Source organism: Pleurodeles waltl, chromosome 1_1, assembly GCF_031143425.1.
Source record: "Pleurodeles waltl isolate 20211129_DDA chromosome 1_1, aPleWal1.hap1.20221129, whole genome shotgun sequence".
In the NCBI taxonomy this organism is placed as follows: Eukaryota; Metazoa; Chordata; class Amphibia; order Caudata; family Salamandridae; genus Pleurodeles; species Pleurodeles waltl.
The window spans coordinates 1,002,658,251-1,002,679,884 of NC_090436.1; the positions used below are offsets into that span (position 1 = coordinate 1,002,658,251).

The following is a 21,634-nucleotide window of genomic DNA, read 5'->3' on the forward strand; positions in this document are numbered from 1 at the left end:
CCCGCAGCAGATTGTAGGGATAAACTCTCTCATTAGGTACAATTTGCACCCGCTTGACAGGTATGAACTTTCTGTTAACATTGTGTCTGAAAATGGGTCCATGGTTACCACAAAACGGCCGTATGTAAATAAAATGAAATGTCCAAAAGAAGGTGTATACTGGAGAGTTGATGAGTAAAAGGTATAATAGGGATACTGGACACTCCATCAGACAGAAACACGATGCTATGAGGCCTTTTTAAAAGAGCCAATGTATTTTTTACATGTGTTTGATACACGAAAACACGATTCAGTATTTCAACTCAAATGCAACCCCACCCGCCATTTTTTAATGATGAATATATATATAAAATACCATGTTGCAGTGCAGACATCACAGAGGAAGGAACATTCGAGAAAGGCAAAGATCCCAGTGCTTACTTTAGCAGAAACGCGTCCTTATCTGCCGAACGTGACTTGCAGATCTCACTGGCTTCCGGTATCTTGTAGGCGGGTATCGCATCTGGGTCAGTGAGTCGATGCTCTAGGAAGCAGGCATATCTGTCTGCCCGTGCTTTACCACAACAGCCTTCATGCCATGGGTATTTCTCTGCATTTTCCGGCTTTTTACACATTTCATCCACGAGAACTGTCATCTGGAGGGAAAAAGACACATATGTCGCCTTTAGAAAGCATTTTAGTGAGCAAAATAGTGAACATAATCTTTTACCAGGGCGAATGTGCATCACCACTGCCCAATCAAGTCTGCTTTGCTCTGATTCTCGCAGGTACACTTTTGTTACTATTACCTTACTTTTATGTCATCAAACATTTTGCTCTGTGTTGTTTGCTCAAAAGAGTGCTGCACCATGTTATGTCGTGAGCCCTAGGTCCACATACTGAACAAATGATGGCACGGACTCGGGTAGTAACAGTACTCAAGTAGCCAAGAGCACAAGCACTCGGGTTCTTTTATTTGCAGGGTCACCTGACCGGTGAGGCTGTGGTGGATGGGTGTGGGCTGTTAAGGTCCAGCCCTCGGAGAGTGGCTGGTGTGACAAACACTAGAATGTGCCCTGTAGGACACTAAATTCCTCCCAAACTTTATTAAAAATGAAAACAAAGTCCAACCTGTAAGATTAAACAAAAACACACAAAACACCAACTAAGTCTCTCAGACACAAGAGGCTGTCCGCAAGACAGGAGTGGGCAGGTGCAACTGGGAGCACCCGGGCATCTCTGCACAAATCCATGGTTTAACCAGCTGCTGATGGGCACCAACACTGAGCAGATGGAGGTCGGATTCTTTAACAGCTGGTTGGTTGAGTCAATGTTCACTCACTGTTGGTCAGTCCCGCATGCTCTGGCGGTGATGCAGTTGGTGTCAAACAGTTCAAACATCAGGAGCGTTGTTGAAGTCAGCTGCACAGAATTCCAGTGAGGCACCCGGACTCCAAGAAGGTCAATCCCATGAAGATTGGGAAGACAAGGGTGATGTTTGGACGCTTTCCTCCGCACCCCCAATGCTTCCTGGTACTCTGTGGGTGAAACAGCTCCTGACCATCTCTCGTGCCAGGATTTCCTCACACCAGAATTTCCTTGAGTCCCTTTTCCACTTGGTTGCCATGGGACTGAGTGGGCTGTGCGGGCCTCTCATAGGTCGAGCGAAGGGGTCCCTGTGGAACCACCATCAGGGCCACACCCAAGTCTCTCAGGCAACCAAAAAGGGTGGGTGTCTCATGGTCTGTGTGCTCTTGCTAAACAGGACCTAGGTGTGGTGGGTTCTCAGATAGTCTCCGGGCAATTGGTCTCACACATTGCCAGGAGTGCCCTGCTGTTCTCTTGATGTTTGGTGGTATAAGGCTCCACTCTGGTGAAGTGATGCTCCTACTTTGGATCGGGTGATGCACATATGGCTATGATGGTGTTTTTGCCATTAGACAACCTGGACGACAGGTGGTGGTGACTTGCTGGAGTGAGGCTGGGCTGTCTATGGTGCTGTCACTGCACTCAGGCTTGTGTTGGTAGATGCACTCTTGGGTACTGGTACGAGTCCTTCATCTCTTCACCTTGTGATTTTTCGGTCTTGTGCAATTGTGGTCACCAGTTCTTTTAGTGTGATAGGTCATGTCACACTTTGTTTTCTTTCTTCTTTAAGTCTTGCTTGCAGTGTGGTATCCTGCCACACATCACACATATTCTCTTCACCTTCTGCGAGGTGGCATTAGGCACATGTCAGTTCTGCTCACTGGGGCCTTTTGCCAGGCATGCCCTGTCTGTAGGACTGTCATCTTCTCTTGTCTTGGACCACTTGCAGGTCCTGTCCTGTCTGTAGAACTGGGCCTCTTCTCGTATGTTCGGCAGTCCTTCTGTGGATGGCGGTGGAGGTAGGTTCGCTCTGATGGATCTCGTTTGCAGGCTCTTACAGACCTTTCTTCTTCTGGACAAGGCATTCAGGGTGCAACTCAGGATCACTGTGAAAGACGAAAGACTCCTTCCATTTATGGTGGCAGCAGTCGGGATGTGGGACTCTCCTCATGCTGGTAGTAGGTCTCAGTCTGTAGGCAGTGGGGGGCAGAGCAGTAGTGTCCTATTGCGACTAGGGGGCACATTGTCCTTCTGTCTGCAGCAGCTTTCCAAGGCTGCCATTGTTGAGCAACAGAGTGCTGGAGGCACTGGCTTAGGGGCAAGCCATGTACAATCGGTGTTGGAGATGCTGGTGTGAGCTAAGTCTGGAGGCAGGTAGGTGAATGGCAGGGGGAGATGCATTCAAGGGCTCTCTCTTCCTGTGGGGCAGCTTGCCTTTTTATACTGCAAGTCTTGGTTTGGGCTGCAGCATATTTTTAAAGCACCATGTGATGCGATTTAGACCAGGAGGGTGTCAGCCTTCTCCCTCACATTAGAGCAGCAGGCGTAGGGACACACTATTGCAAATGACCACTGGGTGACACTGCACAGGCCATGACAGTCCTTTCAACTGTGGGCCTTGACCTTCGTTGGAGATGACAGTGCTGGGCTTCCCTCGCAGCAGGTGCTTCCACTCATGGCACCTCTACACGGGCAATGAGAAGACAGGCAGCAGGCATGGCATCCAACTCAGCAGGAAGCAGCAAGTTATTACTCGCACTCCGGCCCGCAAGGACGCCTCTGTGTTCCTCATCTGGATGGCATTTATCTCATCTTTTCTCACCAGGACACAAGGCAGCAGACGGGGCAGTTTACAAGAGTTTCAGGAGGTAGGCACCACTTCAGGTGTGGTGGGTTCTCTTTCAATGTGTCGGTGCGACGTACTTCAAATGCTGGGGACAACATATGTCTGTTGTAGCACTCCAACCCCGCTCACCAATCAATCTCCAGCCCGGCTTCACTCTTTTCAACCTGCAGGCTCGCCTCAAGCCTGGCAGGTGTGCAGGTACTGCTCCAGGTTTGCTACAGCCTCATTGGGATCATGGCAGTGGGGATGCATCCTGTTCTCCCTTTCTTTCTTTTCGAACAGATGACAGCTGGCTCAGGTATAGCTTGTCTTGGACCCAGTCATACCTGGAGGGGTCCAGGAGCTTGCTTTCTCAGTGTCCAGCCGATAGCACTGTCCACCCTCCACGTCATTCTTACCAGATGATAGCTATTCAGATGAGGAGACGGAGGCAATGCAATCTCATTCCTCTCCTACTTTCATGACAAGGGGATAGTTCCACTCATCTTGGGGCAATGTGACCTCTTTCTCAGAGCAGGGGATGTCAGCAAAGCTGATGCATTTCTCACCAGGCATGGTGGATAACCACTGGCAGCATGGTGTGTGGGGTCTGCTTCCTCATCGTGAATGTTATGTTGTGGGGCCTGGGACCACATGTGGGCAAATGATGACACAGACTCAGGTGGTAACAGTACTCAACTAGAAATGAGAAGGTGCATTCGGGCTCTTTTATTTGCAGGGTCACCTGACCAATGAAGCCTGTGGTGGATGGGTGTGGGGCCTTGAGGTCCAGCCCTCGGGAGTGGTTGGTGTGAGAAATACTAGAATGTGTCCAGCAGGACATTACACACCGCAGGAACACACACACACAAGGTTATTTTTTTACTACGGTTTTGAACATGTGGTGTTTACTGATGCAAAGCATTGTGTTTATTTACTTGCAATTATAAGGTTTATTTGCTGTTATAAAATCCTGTCAGTGCTGGACACAATTGTGCATCACCAAATGTTCCCATACACAGCCCAGGACATAACTATCAATAGTAGGGCCTAAGTGTGTGAGACACTCACTTCACCTAAATAATGACTGTTTTTACTGCAAAACCAGTGGATGAAGGCTCACTTTACTTCCTTGCATGAGGGCCCAGAAGTCCTTTTCTACGCCCCAGTGGTGTAATCTGATGCAAATGGCATTGTTGGTTTAGCGAAGAGTGTGAGCGAGTGCACCTAACTCCCCTTCATTACACATGTTACATATCCTGTAGGGTTGAGTGTAGGAAAATGTGAGAGACATGCCTCTAAAAAGAGGGTCTGTCCACATGGACACTAAATTGTCAATCATGGCCTCCTTGTGTTGGCCCCTCAAAGACCAGCATTTCTGCATTTTACCAGATTAAGACAGACAAAAATGTATGGATTTCTTACAGGTAACTATCACACCAACTCGATTTTTGTCATCTCAGTCCTATCAAAGAGACATTTCACATTTGACAGATCATATCTCCTTTAATTCTTTCCCAAGGAAAGGAGTGCAGTTATCAACAATGCTGCAGATGCAATTGCAGTGATCCCTAGGGATGTGAGGGGCTGACTACTCCCCTGTTTTGTCTATCCTTTACTATTTATCAAGGGACCACTGCCTTTCCGTGCTTTGGGTCAAAGGCACATTTGCTATGCTAATGCCCAAAATGAAAGCTTCTTCCTTAAGGGAAACTGTAAGTAGCTTCAGCATATCTCTAAGCAATCCTTCTTTCAAGATGGCAGGAGTACCAATGTCCAGTCTGGGATAAGATAGGGGCGCTAGAAATGGGGACTTTGGTTGGCAGTCAGGTTACCCCCTGTCCAAGCAAGGACCCTCACTCTAGTCAGGGCAACAGAGAAACACACCTGGTTAACCCCCATTCATCCCTTAGGTAGCGTGGCACGAGCAGACAGGCTTAAATCAAAAGCAATGTGTAAAGTATTTGCACAACACACAGTAATACTTTAACAACACTAAAAAATGGACACCACACCAGTTTAGAAAAATAGGCAATATTTATCTAAATCAAACAAGACTAAAATGACAAAAGTCCAACATACACAAGTCAAGATATGAATTTTCAAAAGAATAGGAGTCTCATTCCATAGAAAACAATGGAAACATTGATTTTACACAAAGTACCTGGTTAGCGTAAAAAATAAAGCTGCATGGGCGAGCATGCGTCAGAAAAGGCAGTGATGCGTTGATTCCTTCCTCGCAAGGGAGGCCGTGCATTGTTTCTTCTCTGGGCAGGTCGTCGATGCTTCGTTTTTCTCCCTCAAAAGAGACCGATACGTTGATTTCCGGACGAGGTACCTCGGATCCATGTAGAGTTGGGTTGACTTTAACTCCCAGGGACGATGTGTGGAAAATCCGGTTGAGCAATGTTAGAAAACCACGATGCATGGGGTTTGCGTCTGTATCAGAAGCCGCAAGCAGGTGTCGTGCATCATTTCTCCAGCCGCAATGTGTCGATCTCCCAGTCGCAATGCAGGTGGAGCGTTGATTTCAGCCGCGAAGCCGGCAGCGTGTCGTTTATCAGCTGTGTTGCAGATGGTGAGTGGAAAATTTCCCTGCACAGAGCTCTGTGCATGGATTTTCAGCTCTTGTTCTAACAAGTTCATCTTTCAATGGCCCAGGGATTGGATAGGGCACCCCTTGGCAGGGCAGAACTCTCAGCAGAGAGTCCAGGTGCTGGCAGAGAAAGTCTTTGATGGCCCTGAGACTTCAAAACAGGAGGCACGCTCATTTCAAACCCTTGGAGATTCTTCACAAGCAGGAACATACCACAAAGCCCAGTCTTTTTCCCTTTTCACAGGCAGAAGCAGCAACTGCAGGATAGACCAACAAAGCACAGTGACAGGCAGGGGCAACACTTCTCCTCAGCTCTTCAGCTCGTCTCCTTGGCAGAGGTTCCTCTTGAATCCAGAAGTGATCTAATTTTCAGGGGGTTTGGGTCCAATACTAAACACTTCTTCTGCCTTTGAAGTAGGCTTACCTCAAAGGAAAGTCTCTGTCATTTGCAAGATCCTGCCTTGCCCAGGCCAGGCCCCAGACACACACCAGGGGTTTGGAGACTGCGTTGTGAGAGGGCAGGCAAAGCCCACTTAGGTGTACATGACCACTCCTCCCTCCACTCTAGCACAGCTGACTAATCAAGATATGTAGACTACATCCCAGCTCCCTTTGTCTCACTGTCTAGGGGGGATTCACAAACAGCCCAACTGTCAAACTGACCCAGACAGGGAAACCACAAACAGGATGGTTTAAGCAAGAAAATGCCCACTTTCTAAAAGTGGCATTTTTAAACTAACAATCTAAAAACCAACTTCACTAAAAGACTTATTTTTAAATTCTGAGTTCAGAGACCTCAAATTCCATTTTTCTATTGTCTCTCAAAGGGAATCTGCACTTTAATAATATTTAAAGGCAGCCCCCAGGTTAACCTACGAGAGTGATAGGCCATGCAACTGTGAAGACTGAATTTAGCAGTATTTCACTGTTAGGACATGTATCACACATCAGTACGTTTCCCACCTTTAACACTGCACCCTGCCCATGGGGCTACTTAGGGCCTACCTTAGGGGTGCCGTATATGTATGAAGAGGGAAGTTTTTGCCTGGCAAGTGGGTGCACTTGCCAAGTCGAATTATCAGGTCAGTTTAAAACTTCACACACAGACACTACAGTGGCTGGCCTGAGCCATGTTTACAGGGCTACTGATGTGTTTGGCACAACCAGTGCTGCAGACCCACTAGTAGCATTTGATTTGTAGGCCCTGGGCACCTCTAGTGCACTCTACTAGGGGCTTACTAGTAAATCAAATGTGTCAATCATGGATAGCCAATTGCACATACATTTTACACAGGAGAACCTGCACTTTAGCACTTGTTGGCAGTGGTAAAGTGACCAGAGCATCAAAAGCAGCAATAACAGAGTCCAGCACACATCAACAACCTGGGAAACAGAGGCACAAAGTTAGGGGAGACCACGCCAAGGATGCCAAGTCTAACACGAGGGAGAGAAGAAGTTAGATGGTGTAATGAAGATTTAGTAGGTAATTCGAGCATTAGCACCTCCACCCTCTTAGTCACTCCTGTTCTTAAACAACGAACAGCCAGTAGCAGCAAACTTGTTTGACTGACTCTGAAGAAAATCTATTAGGATCAGTTAAGAAAATTAATGCCATTAACAATCACTCGATAGCAGCACAAATGTCTGCTTTCTCAAAATCTGAATACTCCGGTCCTCTCAAATGACAGAAGGAAGTGAATGTGTGTGGGGTTGCTTGGATCACTGTTTAGAACATCCCTTTTTCATGTTCTAATGAGACTTCTGTAGCCCTCATATACGAATGCCCCTGGGTTTACATAATAGTAGAAGCTGCCGCCTTAGCCTAGTTGCCTGAAGGCTATGCCCATGTGACCTGGTCCAGTAACTGTTCTAGAAGCCTAAAATAAACCTTCCCACCCCGGTCTGTCTCCAAACATCATTAGGACAAAATGGATTAGCATCGTCCCATGGAATTCTTGGGAACAATGGCCAGGATGAAAACCTCATTTTAGCAGTTGAATCCAGACTATTCCTGGGGAGCCAAGTTAAGTTCCCCAGTGCCACTTAAAGGAAGCATAAATAAATTGTGGAAAAAACTAAGCTCTCTATAACTCTGTTCTCTTGCATAAAAACCTCACCGCCAGAACTGTCTTTAAAGGAAAAAACATTAAGAAGACACCTTTTAATTAATTAAGACCCCATTCAGACAAGTGAGGTTTGTGTTCTTTTAATACCAGTAAGAAGTCACAGGATTGAGGGGAGACAAAATAGGTGCTCAAAACAAAGAGAAACTCTTGACGAGTCTAGATGGAGAACATTTAGGATCATTATGGGATCATAAGAGACTCAGTTAAAACCTAATGTGAGAGAATCAGAAGGAAAGGGACCCAGTGACTCCCATTTGGATCAAAATGAAGAACGGTGCCATGCATTTTTGAATTTCGAAAAGCTCCTCCATAGCAAAGCCAAAAGTCAACAAACCACACTTCTCAATCACTCTACATACAGCCACAACAAATGGAGAATCTATCACCATAGACAGTAATGACTGGAAACAGGATCCATTCCCTCAAACTAGCTAACTAGTGTAGGATGGAGCCACAACTCTTCCTATGAACACAATAGGGCAGCAATAACTCAAGGGCTCCCCTGTTTGGACATTGCTAAAATATTGCCCTCTTAGGAGATTGGGAGGCAGCCATTTGTAATATTGTCTGCTCCAGGAGTAATACATTGAGAGTAGGGCATCCTGTCTGGACATAAAAATGTCAAAGAATTGCCGGCTTCAGTCCTGACAGATCTAGATGAAGTGATCTATCTTTAAAGAAATACTGATGTGAATTCAGAAACCCTACAGAGGTACACGTACATTTCCATTGCAAGGGATGTATGGTATGAACATCAGCTTTAAGAAGTGTTCTACTCACTGCAAAATGAAAGAGTAATGCTCTGGAACAGCACATTCTGTCAAAATTGGATGATCTGACAGTCCAGGAACCCATGCGCAAAACCTTTACCCAGGGTACCTCTTCCATCCCCTTCTGCAGGAGTCAGTTGTTCAGAGAAAGGGGAGGAAGGATTAAAAATAAGTCCAAGGAGGGGAGGTCTCGAGAAAGTAGAGATGCTATTACGATGGGGCCATACCAAGTTCCTAGAGTCTGTAGACACATGAACAAGATACCGATCTAGCAGAGTCTCATACAAAACATGTTAATTGTAAGGCTGCATGCAGAGAAGATGGGCTGAAGGACGTGCTGCAGGAGGGCCAATAATCCCCACTTCTACACAGGCATCCGACCCATCCTACACATGGCCTTTGGTGTATCTGGCACCATACCATGCATGGCCACAGGCAATTGACAAAATAGGAGTGGGATGCAAGGCAAGGTCCTGCCCACCACCATCCCTGGGTATCTACCCCTATTAGGACACTTGCCTGTGGCAAGTTTCATGGTGCTATGTATGATCAGTGGCATCGGAGCCAGAGCTGCCAGCCCCACAATAGAATAACATGAATCTGTGATGCTTGCCCTGGTTTAGCAACCTTAAGAGTGGGAAACTTGCGGGTAGCATGGAATCAAAAGCGGCTCTGTGGTACCAGATGGGTAACGCTGGTATTTGTGGAAAATCCGTAAGTCCTGCCAAAAATATCAGCATTCTTTTTTTAAGTTTGACTATGAGGCTAGCCCCTTTGTACGACCTCACATGGGCCTGGTAAACAGGATCTTTTGCATTAAATTTCAGGATATGGGAAACAAGTCGCTGGGTCCTGTGATTTCAGATGCAGATTTTCTCCTGCTGGTTCTGCCAGCTCATCAGATCATTCCAGAGCACAGGTCCATCTAAGAAAAAAAGATCCCTTGGCAATTGGACTCAAGTATTTATTGAAGTTTGGAACCGCAGGGAACTGCAGATCAGGTACCATGGATGCTCTGCAAATTAACAATACAGATAAGATTACTTTATTTGATGTAATTACGTTCAGCTATTTTTTACATATTGAAGAAAGAAAATCCTCTCAGAATTTGATTTGGAAATGGAAGTTTGGGGTTTTCCCTTGCCCTATTTTCTTGGTCTGGGCTAAAAGATCTACATAAAAATGTCCATCAAGAACCCAAGGCAGATGTTCTTTTATGTATGGATTTGTACAGATTCGCCTAGCAGCACTAAATTAAGAAAACAAAAAATGCTTTCTGTGGAAACTGTCACGTAAATATAATTGCACAGGTGATATTGCTGCTAGTGCAATATGTAGAGAACATTCACTCGTAACTGTGTAATATAGGCCTATTTTGCCATTGAGGGGTTCTGGAGACATTTATAAACCACAAGGTGAAAGCTGAGTGGTATATAAACGTCACCTGAACCCAGTGCTTAATTTGTAAAAAAAATAAGTGCCAGCTGCCAGTGTTCCGAGCACCGGAAACCACAGGCTCAAATGAAGCACTGTCTAAACCACAAGATGGTGATATAGAACTTAATTAATCTTGTTACGTGCTATATCGTTTTTATATTACATGATTTAGTAATTGATTTCAGTGCTCTCTAGAAACATTTGGAGCATTTAAGTGCCATCTATTTAGTATTCATTGGTTGCACAGGTCTGCAAATGTGTGTTTTTCTTTTGGATAATGTGCTTTATTCAACATGTTATGTTTAGTTATTTAATGCTGTGACATTTTAATTGACTGTAAAGAGTATTCTTACACCAAAAATCTATTGTCGATATCACACAGGAAAATACAATGCTTTGTTAATCAGCCTCGCCATAATACGAAAAGGCAGGGTTTATTTTTTATTTTATATTGTCAGTTGCATTTCGGACTTCATCCACCTTGGTCTTAGAGCACTGCACAACGAGAGTGGCGACACTGCCCAAATAGATAGCATGGTCCTGCAGCATAGATTGGTTGATGCAGTACAAAGTTACGATTTACAAGACCAGAGTTCGCCCTGAAAAATTTGAAAAGATTTCGGCAGAATGGCAAGGTTTCCGGGAGGACGGGGGAATGGGAGATAAAATTGAAGGATGGAAGATGCTTCATCTGGGCTGGGAAAACATTTGGGCCCATATTTATGGAAGCTTAGCATCGCCTTAGCGCCATTTATTTTGGCACTAAAGTGGTGCTAACTTAACTCCATATTTATATTTTGATGCTAGACCCTCCTAGCATCAACATTTTGGAGTTAACGAAATTTTTAGGATGTGCCAACCCACCTTGCGTCAATGAGATGCAAGGTAGGCCTTCCCGTCCTCAAAATGATGCTAGATTCCCCCCCCCCCAGCGCCATATTTAACTCCCGGCACAGAAACGTCTTGCTGGTGGGATGCGGACCAAAACAATGACACTAAGCCCTCTTACCGCCACTATTTAATGCTTGGTCAGACCCGGCGTTAAAGTGCAGGTTGGTCCATTTCCATGAGGTAATACCATAAAATGGGCACAAAGATGCAACAACACCACCTACACCACTGCGACACTACAGGAGAAGGTAAGATGCAAGTAAGGGTTTGTGTATGTTTGTGGTGTGCCACTGGGGGCCCCATAAATGGGGACACCTGGCTGGCACTGGGTATGTAGGACTTGCCCAGGGGACACTGGTCCCCTGTGGTCGGCATTGGGGTGGTGGCAATGACTCCTATCTATACTTAAACAGGAGTCATTGTTTGGCTGCTTGTGCATAAAAAACTGATGCTAGGCTGATTAGCGACAGAAATTTTGCTTGTAACCAGCTTAACGCCATTCCTAAACCAGTTACGCCATTTTCCCTAACGCCATCCCCCAGCGCCTAGCGTCTTTTTTTGTGACGCTAGCCATTCCTTAGCGCCATTGTGCTTCATTTCATAAATATGCCCGATGGATAGCTTTAAGGAATGGCGTTAGCCGGCATAAAAAAATGATGCACAACTGAGCTAGCTCAGTTGTGCACCAGTTTTTCATAAATATGGGCCTTGGTATCCTAAATACTGAGTAAAGAATGGTATGGTGCCCACATGTACACAGGAGGAGTAATCAGTATGCGCAGTCCTAGATATACAGAACCTATGTATACAGGATGACGGTAATTGTCATGATGTGTATGTTACTGATTTGCTGCTAGTTGTTAAAAATCCAATGCTATAATGGAGAAAAGGTTGATAAAAAGGTTTAATAAAAACAGAGCAGACACCACAGACCAGCAGAATGCAGGACTAGACTGCCAACATGATGCAGTTACAACAGGGCATTTAGGGAAACAATAGTAGCATTTAAAAACTTGAGGAAGCTGAATGACAAACAAGTATGTGCTATGAAAAATATAAGGAGCTGGTTGGAAAAGACGCATCAAAGATCACATTTTGGTTTGCAAACAATGGCCGACTACTCCTGCAGGTCAGTATTCATCGAAAACGGGCACATTTAAAGATTAGCAGTAGACAAATAAAAATAATAGAAATATGAATGTAGTGTACAAGAATTAAAGAGTGACAACAATAAGAAATAGGAAATAGACACTATAGCTTTAAAGATAGAGTGATAGATATAGTATGGAAAAGTGGGCACAAAGGGCGCATGAAGAGTCTCTGGACACTGGTTCCACTCAGCCATTGGAGCACAGAGAGCTGCAATGAAATGATATGTAGTGGTTGTGAGATTACTCATACAGGGGCAGGTGTTTACAAAGCAGCATGTTCCACAGAAGAGATTTGAGAAGAAAGAGCTTTCTTAATTAATAAAGAGTCAGGGCTTTTCCAGAGAAGGATCTGTAAAGTGAGGACTTAAAACATCTAGTGGACAGAGTTCTGATTTTGCTGCATATGGCATGGGTCCCTCCAGATATGGATAGCGTAGAGGTGAAATATCTGGGAGATATGAAGTGTAGACCTTTATAGGTGAGCTAAAAAGATCACAAGGAGCGGCCAGTGACGAAGCTTGGGCAGTAAGGTGCGGGGATGGTGAGCTTCAGATTTCCCAACAATCACGCTGTTTATTATGTGAGAAGCAGCGCATGGGGGAGCTTAAGAAGCAGTCTAAAGGGAGAGGAGTGCATAATGTTAGAGGTACTCAATATTTTGTAAAACAAACCATTTTAAGACCTTTAAAACAGAGACAAGTGTGTGTGTATGTGTTTTTGTCTGTGTCTGTATGTAAAAATCTCAGGGGAAATCGGTAACACTTCACAATGCCTAACTTAAACCACCTGTATGCAACTATTCACTACAGAATACATTCATCATGGAGTGTTATCTAATCTGCTGTATGCCTGGCTGGTAGGCAGTATGCTATCGTTCAAGTGGAAAATAAGTTTCTTGAGCAACTATGTAATTGACACCGAAGTTGATAAGAACGTGTTTTATTGGGATAAAAAAGAAACAAATACACTTCCTTACCACTGATTGTCCGCATTCCCCTCTCAATACCCCTCTACTGCAAATCTCTGCCAGTTCTGTAACATATTTGACCCTTTGAACTTGCTCTTCATAGGGACACAGCTGGAGATTCTGGGAAAATAGGATCATGGCTCTGAAAAAGAAAAAAAAAACATCGATTAAAATCAAATGAAACGCTGTAGGAGATCATTTTGAAAATGCGCCGAGAGGCCACGTGTATTTGCAAATGCCACACATTTGCTCCAGGAACAGAAAGCATGATGTGGCATTGCTGTACATGATGATTCTTCAACACCTTCTGTCAAAGGGACACATCTTCCAGCAAACTTATTTTTGACCCACTAGGACTATTGGTAAGCGGTCAGACGTGTGCTCAGTTTGGATTTTTTAAAAATATTTACCCATTACGGCGGGGGTTGTTTAGTCATATTTTAAAAAAAGTATGTTTGAGCCACGTGTTTGGTAGAATATAATTTTTGCTAAAGCTGTTGATATTTTCTACAAAAATGCAGTAATAAGTAAAAAGATTACCACGAGTGAAATGCCACGTGAATGTTGCAACTGACTCTTTGACCACTACTTTTGCATATTGTATAATTATTTTATTTATTCACTTATATTTTTTACTAGTGTTCAGAATGAGACTCAAAAGTTTTGCTCTGATGAAGACCATGTTGGTCGATAATCGCGAGCGTGAAATAAACCTTTGTTGAAGCCGAATCCTGGAGTGCGAACGTTTCTGGAGTAGACTATGAAGGAATGTTTTTTGATATTAAGCAGGTCCTGCGCTCGCTTGTTCGCACCAGCCCCTGGGTGGAAGATATCGGGAGATGCAGGAGCGTTTGTACATATCTATATATATATATATATATATATATATATATATATATATATATATATATAGGGATAGATAGATATAGATATAAAAATAAAAAATCTATACTTACTTACCTGTTGATATTTTTGATTAGATTTCCTGTCCTCAGTATCCTGCTATTGATTCTCTGGTTTTGATATTTAGGGTGCACACTGCGTGAGTCTATGTTAATGATTACATTACTTTTTCTAAAGGTACATATTAAAGCATTCTCAATCAACTTTCCACAGTCCATCTTTAAATCCTATCTATTAGATACAGTAAAGTTGTCTGACTCTCAACTTTGTGTATTTTCTAAACTGTTCAAACTTTGTGAAAAGCAAAGCTTATGTAGTTCTTTTTTTTCTTCAAAACTACATTTGTCAACAGCAAAAGTAAAAACTGCATTGATTTGGAGCACGCTCGGACATTGGCGTACACCCCTCACAGTTTCAGGCAGTAGTGTGAAAGGCATTGTACAAAAGAAGACTTTCATCATATATCGACCAGCAAAACAGGTAGGCATAGTAAAGGATAGGTGATTGTGTGAGCCTAGGATGAGTCCATTGAGGTCTGGGTCCTGGATGAGGACACTACTTCCATCTCCACTTAGAAGAGCCATAGATGGGCGGTCAACAACACTCCCTCAAAGGCTCTGATAGGTGGTTTCATTGTTTACTTCTCGGATCCTCATCTGTGATACTCTTTCTTTTTAGTGCTGCTTGCATGTTACGTTCCCATTTGGATGCTACAGAGTCCTCCACTTCTCGAATTATGGGCATTCACCTCTCTTTCACATGCAGTGGACTCCTTGCATGAAATCCTCAAGGTGGCATCCGCTATGTGCCTAATATTGCTTGGGCAAGCAATCAATTTTCTGAGTGATGAATATAGAAAGCATGATGCCTGCCATCTGTCCTAGCAATGTAAAATACTTACTTGCAGAAGTATTTTTCGGCATCATTACAGGTGCATATAAAAGCAAAGCTTCAAGTTATGAAACAGTTAAGAGACTGCCATATTTAAATGTAATCTAGAAAGCCAAATCACCTCCTTAATAGAACATGGGCTTCTCAGCAATTAGGTTTTACTTTCCAGCAACTATACCAGCAACTGTAGATATGGCTCATAAGAATTAAAAGAGAAGGTTTCGACACTTCTCAGGTGGAGCATTTAGTAACGAATAACCTGAGAGTGCCATTGTTAAGCAATTTGCAAAAAAGCAAAGTGATTAAGGAACAATAGTTAATACTTAATAGGACTTGAAAGACTGCTATTGCAAGATGACTTGGGGATCTTACACTAAGATACATTTTAAAAACTAAAGTGTTAAATTGTGAATTGAAATCATATTAGGTCAGGTGTATTGGCCAAAACACCAAAAACTATATATTCAATTTAAAATATTCAATCACCATTTCTTCATACATATTGAGCTCTCATTTTACTCCCTTAAACTCTCTCTTACTTTCCCTCTTCTCTCCCCATCTCCTCACCTCTGTCCCACTGCTTCTATCCGTGTCTTTTTCCCACTACCCTATTATGTTTGATGCTGGGTTTCACAAAAAAAATAAGCAGAATCTCTGTGACTTGTTTTCTTCAGCTATTTCTTTTGCACCTGCAACCACTGTTAATTCTTCTCCACTTGTTGATGGACTTGAATTCTGTTCCGTTCCAGCTGCATGATTTATTACAAACTGTTTTCCCCCTCTGGGGGTTCTTGTGACTCAGATCTTCAAATGAAGTCTATGTTTGTGAGACTCAGCGACTAATTAATCTTCTCGACACTCATGCCTTTGACTTTGACATTGTACAGCTCCTCACTCGGATCCTTACCTTGAAACTAGACAGCACCACTGGTAGAGGTACCAGGATCCCCCCTGGAATTACGTACTAGGCTGCACCATGTTCACGCAAAGGAGGAGGGGGAGCTACGAGCAAAGACGAGCAAAGACGTAGCCAGAAGGGTAGTGAGAGAAGTAAGCAAGTGGCAGTCTGTGCAATCACGGCACCCATTGGGGGACTGCTGGGAGTACCTGGGGGAGCAAGCACCCAGATACAGGTGCCAACTCAACCCGCCCCCAGCAGAGCACAGCACCACTCAGCTCCGCCACAGCGCTCTTACTCCTCTGATACTGTGTCCTCTGAAATCCGGGCAAGCAGAGCACTCCCGCATGGCGTTCCTTCACAAGGCTGCAGTGGTGGAGGTGGAGTGGAGATGGAAAACTAATGGGAACTGCTGGAAACAGCAGGCAGTGAGTCTTGCTGCATGGTGACAGCAATATGCTGCAGACTTCCTGCATTGCACAGGAGTGGGTGGTGGTAGGTCAGTGAGATTTGTGCCCGTGTGAAGTTCTGCACGCCCGCCAGTCACAGACACTCCCCCGAACCACCTAGCGCATTCAACTTTCATTTATATTCGTTACTTCAAAGGCAGCTTGGCTCCTTGAGGCTCAATGTTTCAGGCTACCTCACCCTGAAAAGGACCGGTGAAATCACAACTAAGGCCCTAACACTGCTGACATCACTCTTCCAAAGCGAGTGACAAACAGTTTGGTGCCCATTATCACAACAGGAGAACTGCACAGCAGCACATCTAACAAGACCCTGCCATCGCCCTTATACAGTTAGAGAAAGACATTTTGGCACCAAGGAATGGAGGGCAGGAGGGGAGCCACTGGGGTGCTCATGCCTCCCCGAGTAGGCCGCACTGAATGAGGCTGTATAAGGGCTTACAAACAGCTCTTGGGAAGAAGGTGGCTCCCGGTTAAAACATGTTGCCCTGACCTCAAGCCTGGTACCTTACCAGAAACTATGAGCGAAAAATAAGGGGGGACTCTAGCTTGGGAAAGAAAAAGTCAACAAAGAGAACAAGGACAAGAAGATCTGAACAGGACTCAGTATTATGTATGGATTATACAGAAGCCATAGACTTGGACTCCACATCCCTAAAACAGATTCTAAAAAAGAGCAAAATCACAACTGCATTAAAAATAGAGGGGTACAAAATAACACATTTTCATACTCAAAATTATCCTGGGAATCCATGGAAAGTGAATATTGCAGAATCTAGCCCACATATAGTGTCAGCCAACCCAACAAAAACAGCAGAGGGAGAAAACATCCCCATACATAAAGAAACTACACAAGAGGTGTTTGACACAGGTACAAATCTACTTAGCAAAGTTTCACACAACACAGGTGGAAGTTCAATTGTGTCATTTTCATCCTTGGACCTCTCTGTTCTTAGCAACTGGGAGTCACTTAGGTCAAGGTCCGCTCCAGCCCCCACTGCGGCCAACCTAATGAGCCAGAAAAACAGGACCAACCTTTGATTAAACTCACAGAAACAGCACTAATCACGTATGGAGCTACCGTAATGCAATTTACAAACCCTCCTGTGCCACTACAAGCCCTGTCGCATGGGGTAGGAGAACAACTGGATATAACAACTGTTAGTTTGAGCCTGTGGTAGTAGCTCACCGACAAAGGATAAGTTAATCTTCAAGTGCAATCCCCCCTTAAGTCCAATTAGAGAACTCGGAAAGAGGTGGTCTTGACTTCAGGCCTCACGGCATCTGGAAGTGCAAGATCTGTCACAAACTTAAAACCATCAGTCGAAGCAACACCTAAAACAGTCAACACCAAAGACTCAGCTGGCACATGGGTGGCTCTCCTGTCTACCATGGATGTAATGTATTCAGCAATTCGCAGACAAGTAGGAACTTTAGGTGGACCTCCTTAACATTCTGGCTGTACACATAGTGGGTATCAACATGAAACTGCAAGCTCTTAATGAGATGATACAGGGAGCCCAAGATCACAACTATAGTCAGAAAGTAACATGTCAACTTCAGGTCCTCCCATCTATCCTCAGTGAAATTTTGCTGGAAACAAGGTATCAATGAGTAAGACTCCTTGAAAGGAAACAGGTTTTAGAAGTTTACGCAAAAGACACAGCACACACTAACATCCCACAAGCATCAGATCTCTGTTCAGCAACCACTTACCTATAAGTTCCTGGGGTAGCAGTCCACAAATGCCCATCAGTAATCCAAGTTACCAAGCGGCTCTAACAAAAAGGGAAAAGAAAAGGCAAACAAAAGCCCGCAAGAAAAGCAAGGCGACAAAACAAATAGCATTTTACAGTTCTTTGCTCAACAGAGATTTTTAGTTGATTCCAAAGCAATGGTAGCAAACAATAAAGACATTAAAACAATCAAAATCCCTAGGGCTAACAGCTCCTAGCCCTACAAGCTTGCAGCTTAGGGCAGAAAAAAATTCAGCAACACCTATTAATAGGCAAGAAACAACACAGGTTGAATCCATAACACATCCGGTTGAAAAAGACATCAGGCTCACAGCCAAACACCCAGATAACACTGTGGGGTCCCCTCTCTCTCAGAATTCTTGATAATAAGAAGAAGCTAACCTGGCATGGGGCGATGAAAACTCCAGGAGGGGAAGGGGAGGAAAAGCATTCACTAACAAGTAGATGCAACGCCAATGCGGGCCCGAGAACAGGGTTACATATTGATCAGGATAAAAGCCAGCAAGCACAAGTATGGGTTCATGCAGGAGTAAAAGCTGCCAAGTCACATAAAGCAGCTAAACGTCTGCTGATACCTAATTATATATCTTTGGAGGCGTTTGATACCTTAAACTGAGGAGCTATCTTAAAGTTAATTAGCGCATACTACTTCCTCCGACCCCCTGTCAATAGAATTTAAACTGCACCCTTACAGAAGTGACAGAGAGGCAACAGCAACATCTTGGGCCTCTCCTTATATAGTCCATCAACTGCGGGCACAATAGGAAATCTGCAAATCAGGGGAATTGAGCTACAAATTATCAACCACCCACAATACCCAGAACTGCTGCTTCCCAAAAAAACTAAAACCTTCACCCCATCATTATCTTCAGGAGGGAGCTCGTTCCTAAGGGGCACAATAAGGGCTGGATTGGACTTGACTCACTTCGGAATTTTAAGAGAAGCTCAAAACTGAATTAAGCTTCTACAGGTTCATGTCCAGCAGGTATATGTTGACATCAAGGCACTTATAGGACAGGACTGGTCACTGTCCTTGGACGGCCAGGATACGAACCAGTCCTGACATTAATATCATGTGTGTGGCAATGTACCCTGATTGCCTTAACATATGCTCATGGAATATCCCTGGCTTTGAGAACAAGTTACAAGACAGTAATGTGATGTAATTTCCTCAGAAATTCAACATTAATTTAACACAGGAACTTGGAGCCTAGAACCAATGCCAATAGTAAGATACGAAGAGCATCATGTACCTGCTGAAAATTCTACCAATGTCGGGCATCCCAGGGGTGCCTATCAACGATTTGCTCTACTAAATTCAATTGAGTTATGGAATCAATTGATCCCCGGGTAAACTGGATTCAAGTAATCAAGCTAGCACTCAAAAAGGTTTCCCCGATTCAAACGTCCCTACTCATCTTAAATGTATGCATTCATCCTAGAAAAGTAAAGGAAGGGGAACACATGGCAATTCTTCTCAAATTAACAAAAGCATTACAGACATTACATGAGGAAGCAATCTTTATTATCTTCAGGGGCTTCAATGTATATCTAAGTTAGAGAAGTAATAAAAGGGGCAACAACCTCAGTGGCATTTGGCAGCTGGAAAACCTTGGCTTAAGGGTTTTGAATGGCAACACAGAAGAGGATACTCCCGCATACATTACCTATCTGTGTGGTAGAAGAGTTTAGTTCCAACAATGGACAATATGCTAGTAATAGTAATTGTAGCAGCCTTGCCCTTGGTGCCCAATTTCAAATTTCACCCCCTACAGAGTGAGCACTTCCCGCAAACCATCTTGATAGCTTGCAAGTTCAATCATTTGCATCCAGCAAATGGTGTAAATCTCTTCCCCAGTTACACATATTCTAAAAAGGTTATATTGGCTCACCCCCGGGCTAGAGAAGCTGATGGCCGAGGTCTATCACTGTGCATGAACTTTAGAGGAGTTAAAAAGAGTGTCAGATAATCAAGACAAATCAAAAACAACAGCAGGAGAAAATGAAAAAGCATGGAGAACTCTAATTTTGACTCTTCTCAAAAACATTCCTTCCAGAATACACCTATTTAAGAAATGAAAGGGAAGAAATAAAAAAGGGGGTTTAGGAAGGCAAAAGTGAAATATTATCAAGCTTCGTGAACTAAAAACTGAAATGGCAACAGAAACGAGAAAAGCAGCAAAGGAGATGAACATTGTAAAGTGGGTCAACAAAGCAACACTAAGACTTTCGAGACTGTAATATCATAAAGAATGCTGGAAAGCAAAAAGAAGTTACCACAAGGAAATGCGGAACAAGATCTTATGGTCTAGTATGCAGCCAAACATCAAAACATTCTGGCAAGTGGTGTAAATGGGTTGCTATCTGGAAAAACTAGACTCCAAAATGCTGGATTTGAGGTGGTCTCCTGGGAAGCATATGTATGTGCAAGGTACGCAAAGCCAGTCATTAAAGGTCAAGAAGAAGTCCACTTTTCCAAAGCCGAAATTTGGGACCCCTAAAATACTCATCTAGTTTTTGCATCTTTCAGCGGCCTGGTGTAGCTAGAGTAATCCAAGAGCTCCAATAAGGACTTCCAGAACAAAGTGGCATTAATTGTGGACATTGAACAGCTAGCAGAAATACTGAAAAGACTGAAAGCTGAAGGGGCCTTAATGATCAGCTTTGGACGAAACTGAAGGACTGAGGCATTCCAAGAGACTTGTTGAGGGCAATTATAGCTCTGTACACAGAAAACTGGCAACGGTTAAAATAGGAGATGATAGTTTTGTCACAAACAAAAACCCAAAATGGCCTTTAAAAGGGATGCGTACCCACCCCTAGTCTATTCAACTTATATCTAGCAGATCTTGCAGGTGCCCAACCTCAAGATAAGAGCCACCCTCCAGTCTTGGTGTGAGAGAAGTTAGCTTGCCTGAAGTACACGGATGACATTGTAATCTTGAGCTAAACACCATTAGGTTGGCAATGAAGGGTGAATGCCCTTAAAACTATATGGACGTTCAGGGGTTAGAATTAAATTTCAACAAAAACAAAGTGGTTTACATGGTTGATTCTAATTTAAAGCTTTCACCTGATTTAGATAAGGCAAGAAGACTGAGGTTGCTACCACATGTAAATACGTAGGTATCAACCTAGATCAGCATTTTACCTTTAAACATCATTTAGCCGCAATGCAGGAAAAGGCACGTTCACTAACCCTGGGGTTCAAATGACTAAAAAAGAAATTGAGCTGTCCATCATTTAGCCATCTTCTAACTGTAATGTCAGCAAAGCCAGTGCCAATGGTGGCCTATTACATTGAAATCATGCTCGGTCGGGAAATATCTACAGTTGATAAGATCCAAACTAAAGTATACAAAACAGTGTTTTCTATACCAAAAAGTGCTTCACTGCCCCAGGTACACGTAGAGTTTGGCAAAAGATCAATCACATCAAAGTAAGAATTATTTTGTTAAACTGTGCTGGAGACTGCACCCGGCCGAGAGTGGCTCCACCAATAATTTATAATGGCTGGAGATCAAGAAACAGCTCAGCAACCAAAAAGGCTAATCAGTAGAACACTTAAGCCAGGCTATTGTAGAATTAGGCATTCAAGATATCTGGGC

At 43.8% G+C, this 21,634-nt stretch overlaps 1 protein-coding gene across 1 annotated transcript in view; it reads right to left on the minus strand.

Annotated features, from left to right (window-relative positions):
- Nucleotides 1-21,634, minus strand: part of LOC138291252 (serum albumin-like) — a 153,631-nt gene that overhangs the window by 116,039 nt on the left and 15,958 nt on the right. The window contains exons 3-4 of the mRNA XM_069230305.1: nt 13,120-13,252; nt 421-635 (exon numbers count right to left, since the gene is read on the minus strand). Of these exons, the coding sequence (XP_069086406.1) occupies nt 421-635; nt 13,120-13,252 (348 nt within the window). The remainder of the gene's footprint in view (nt 1-420; nt 636-13,119; nt 13,253-21,634) is intronic.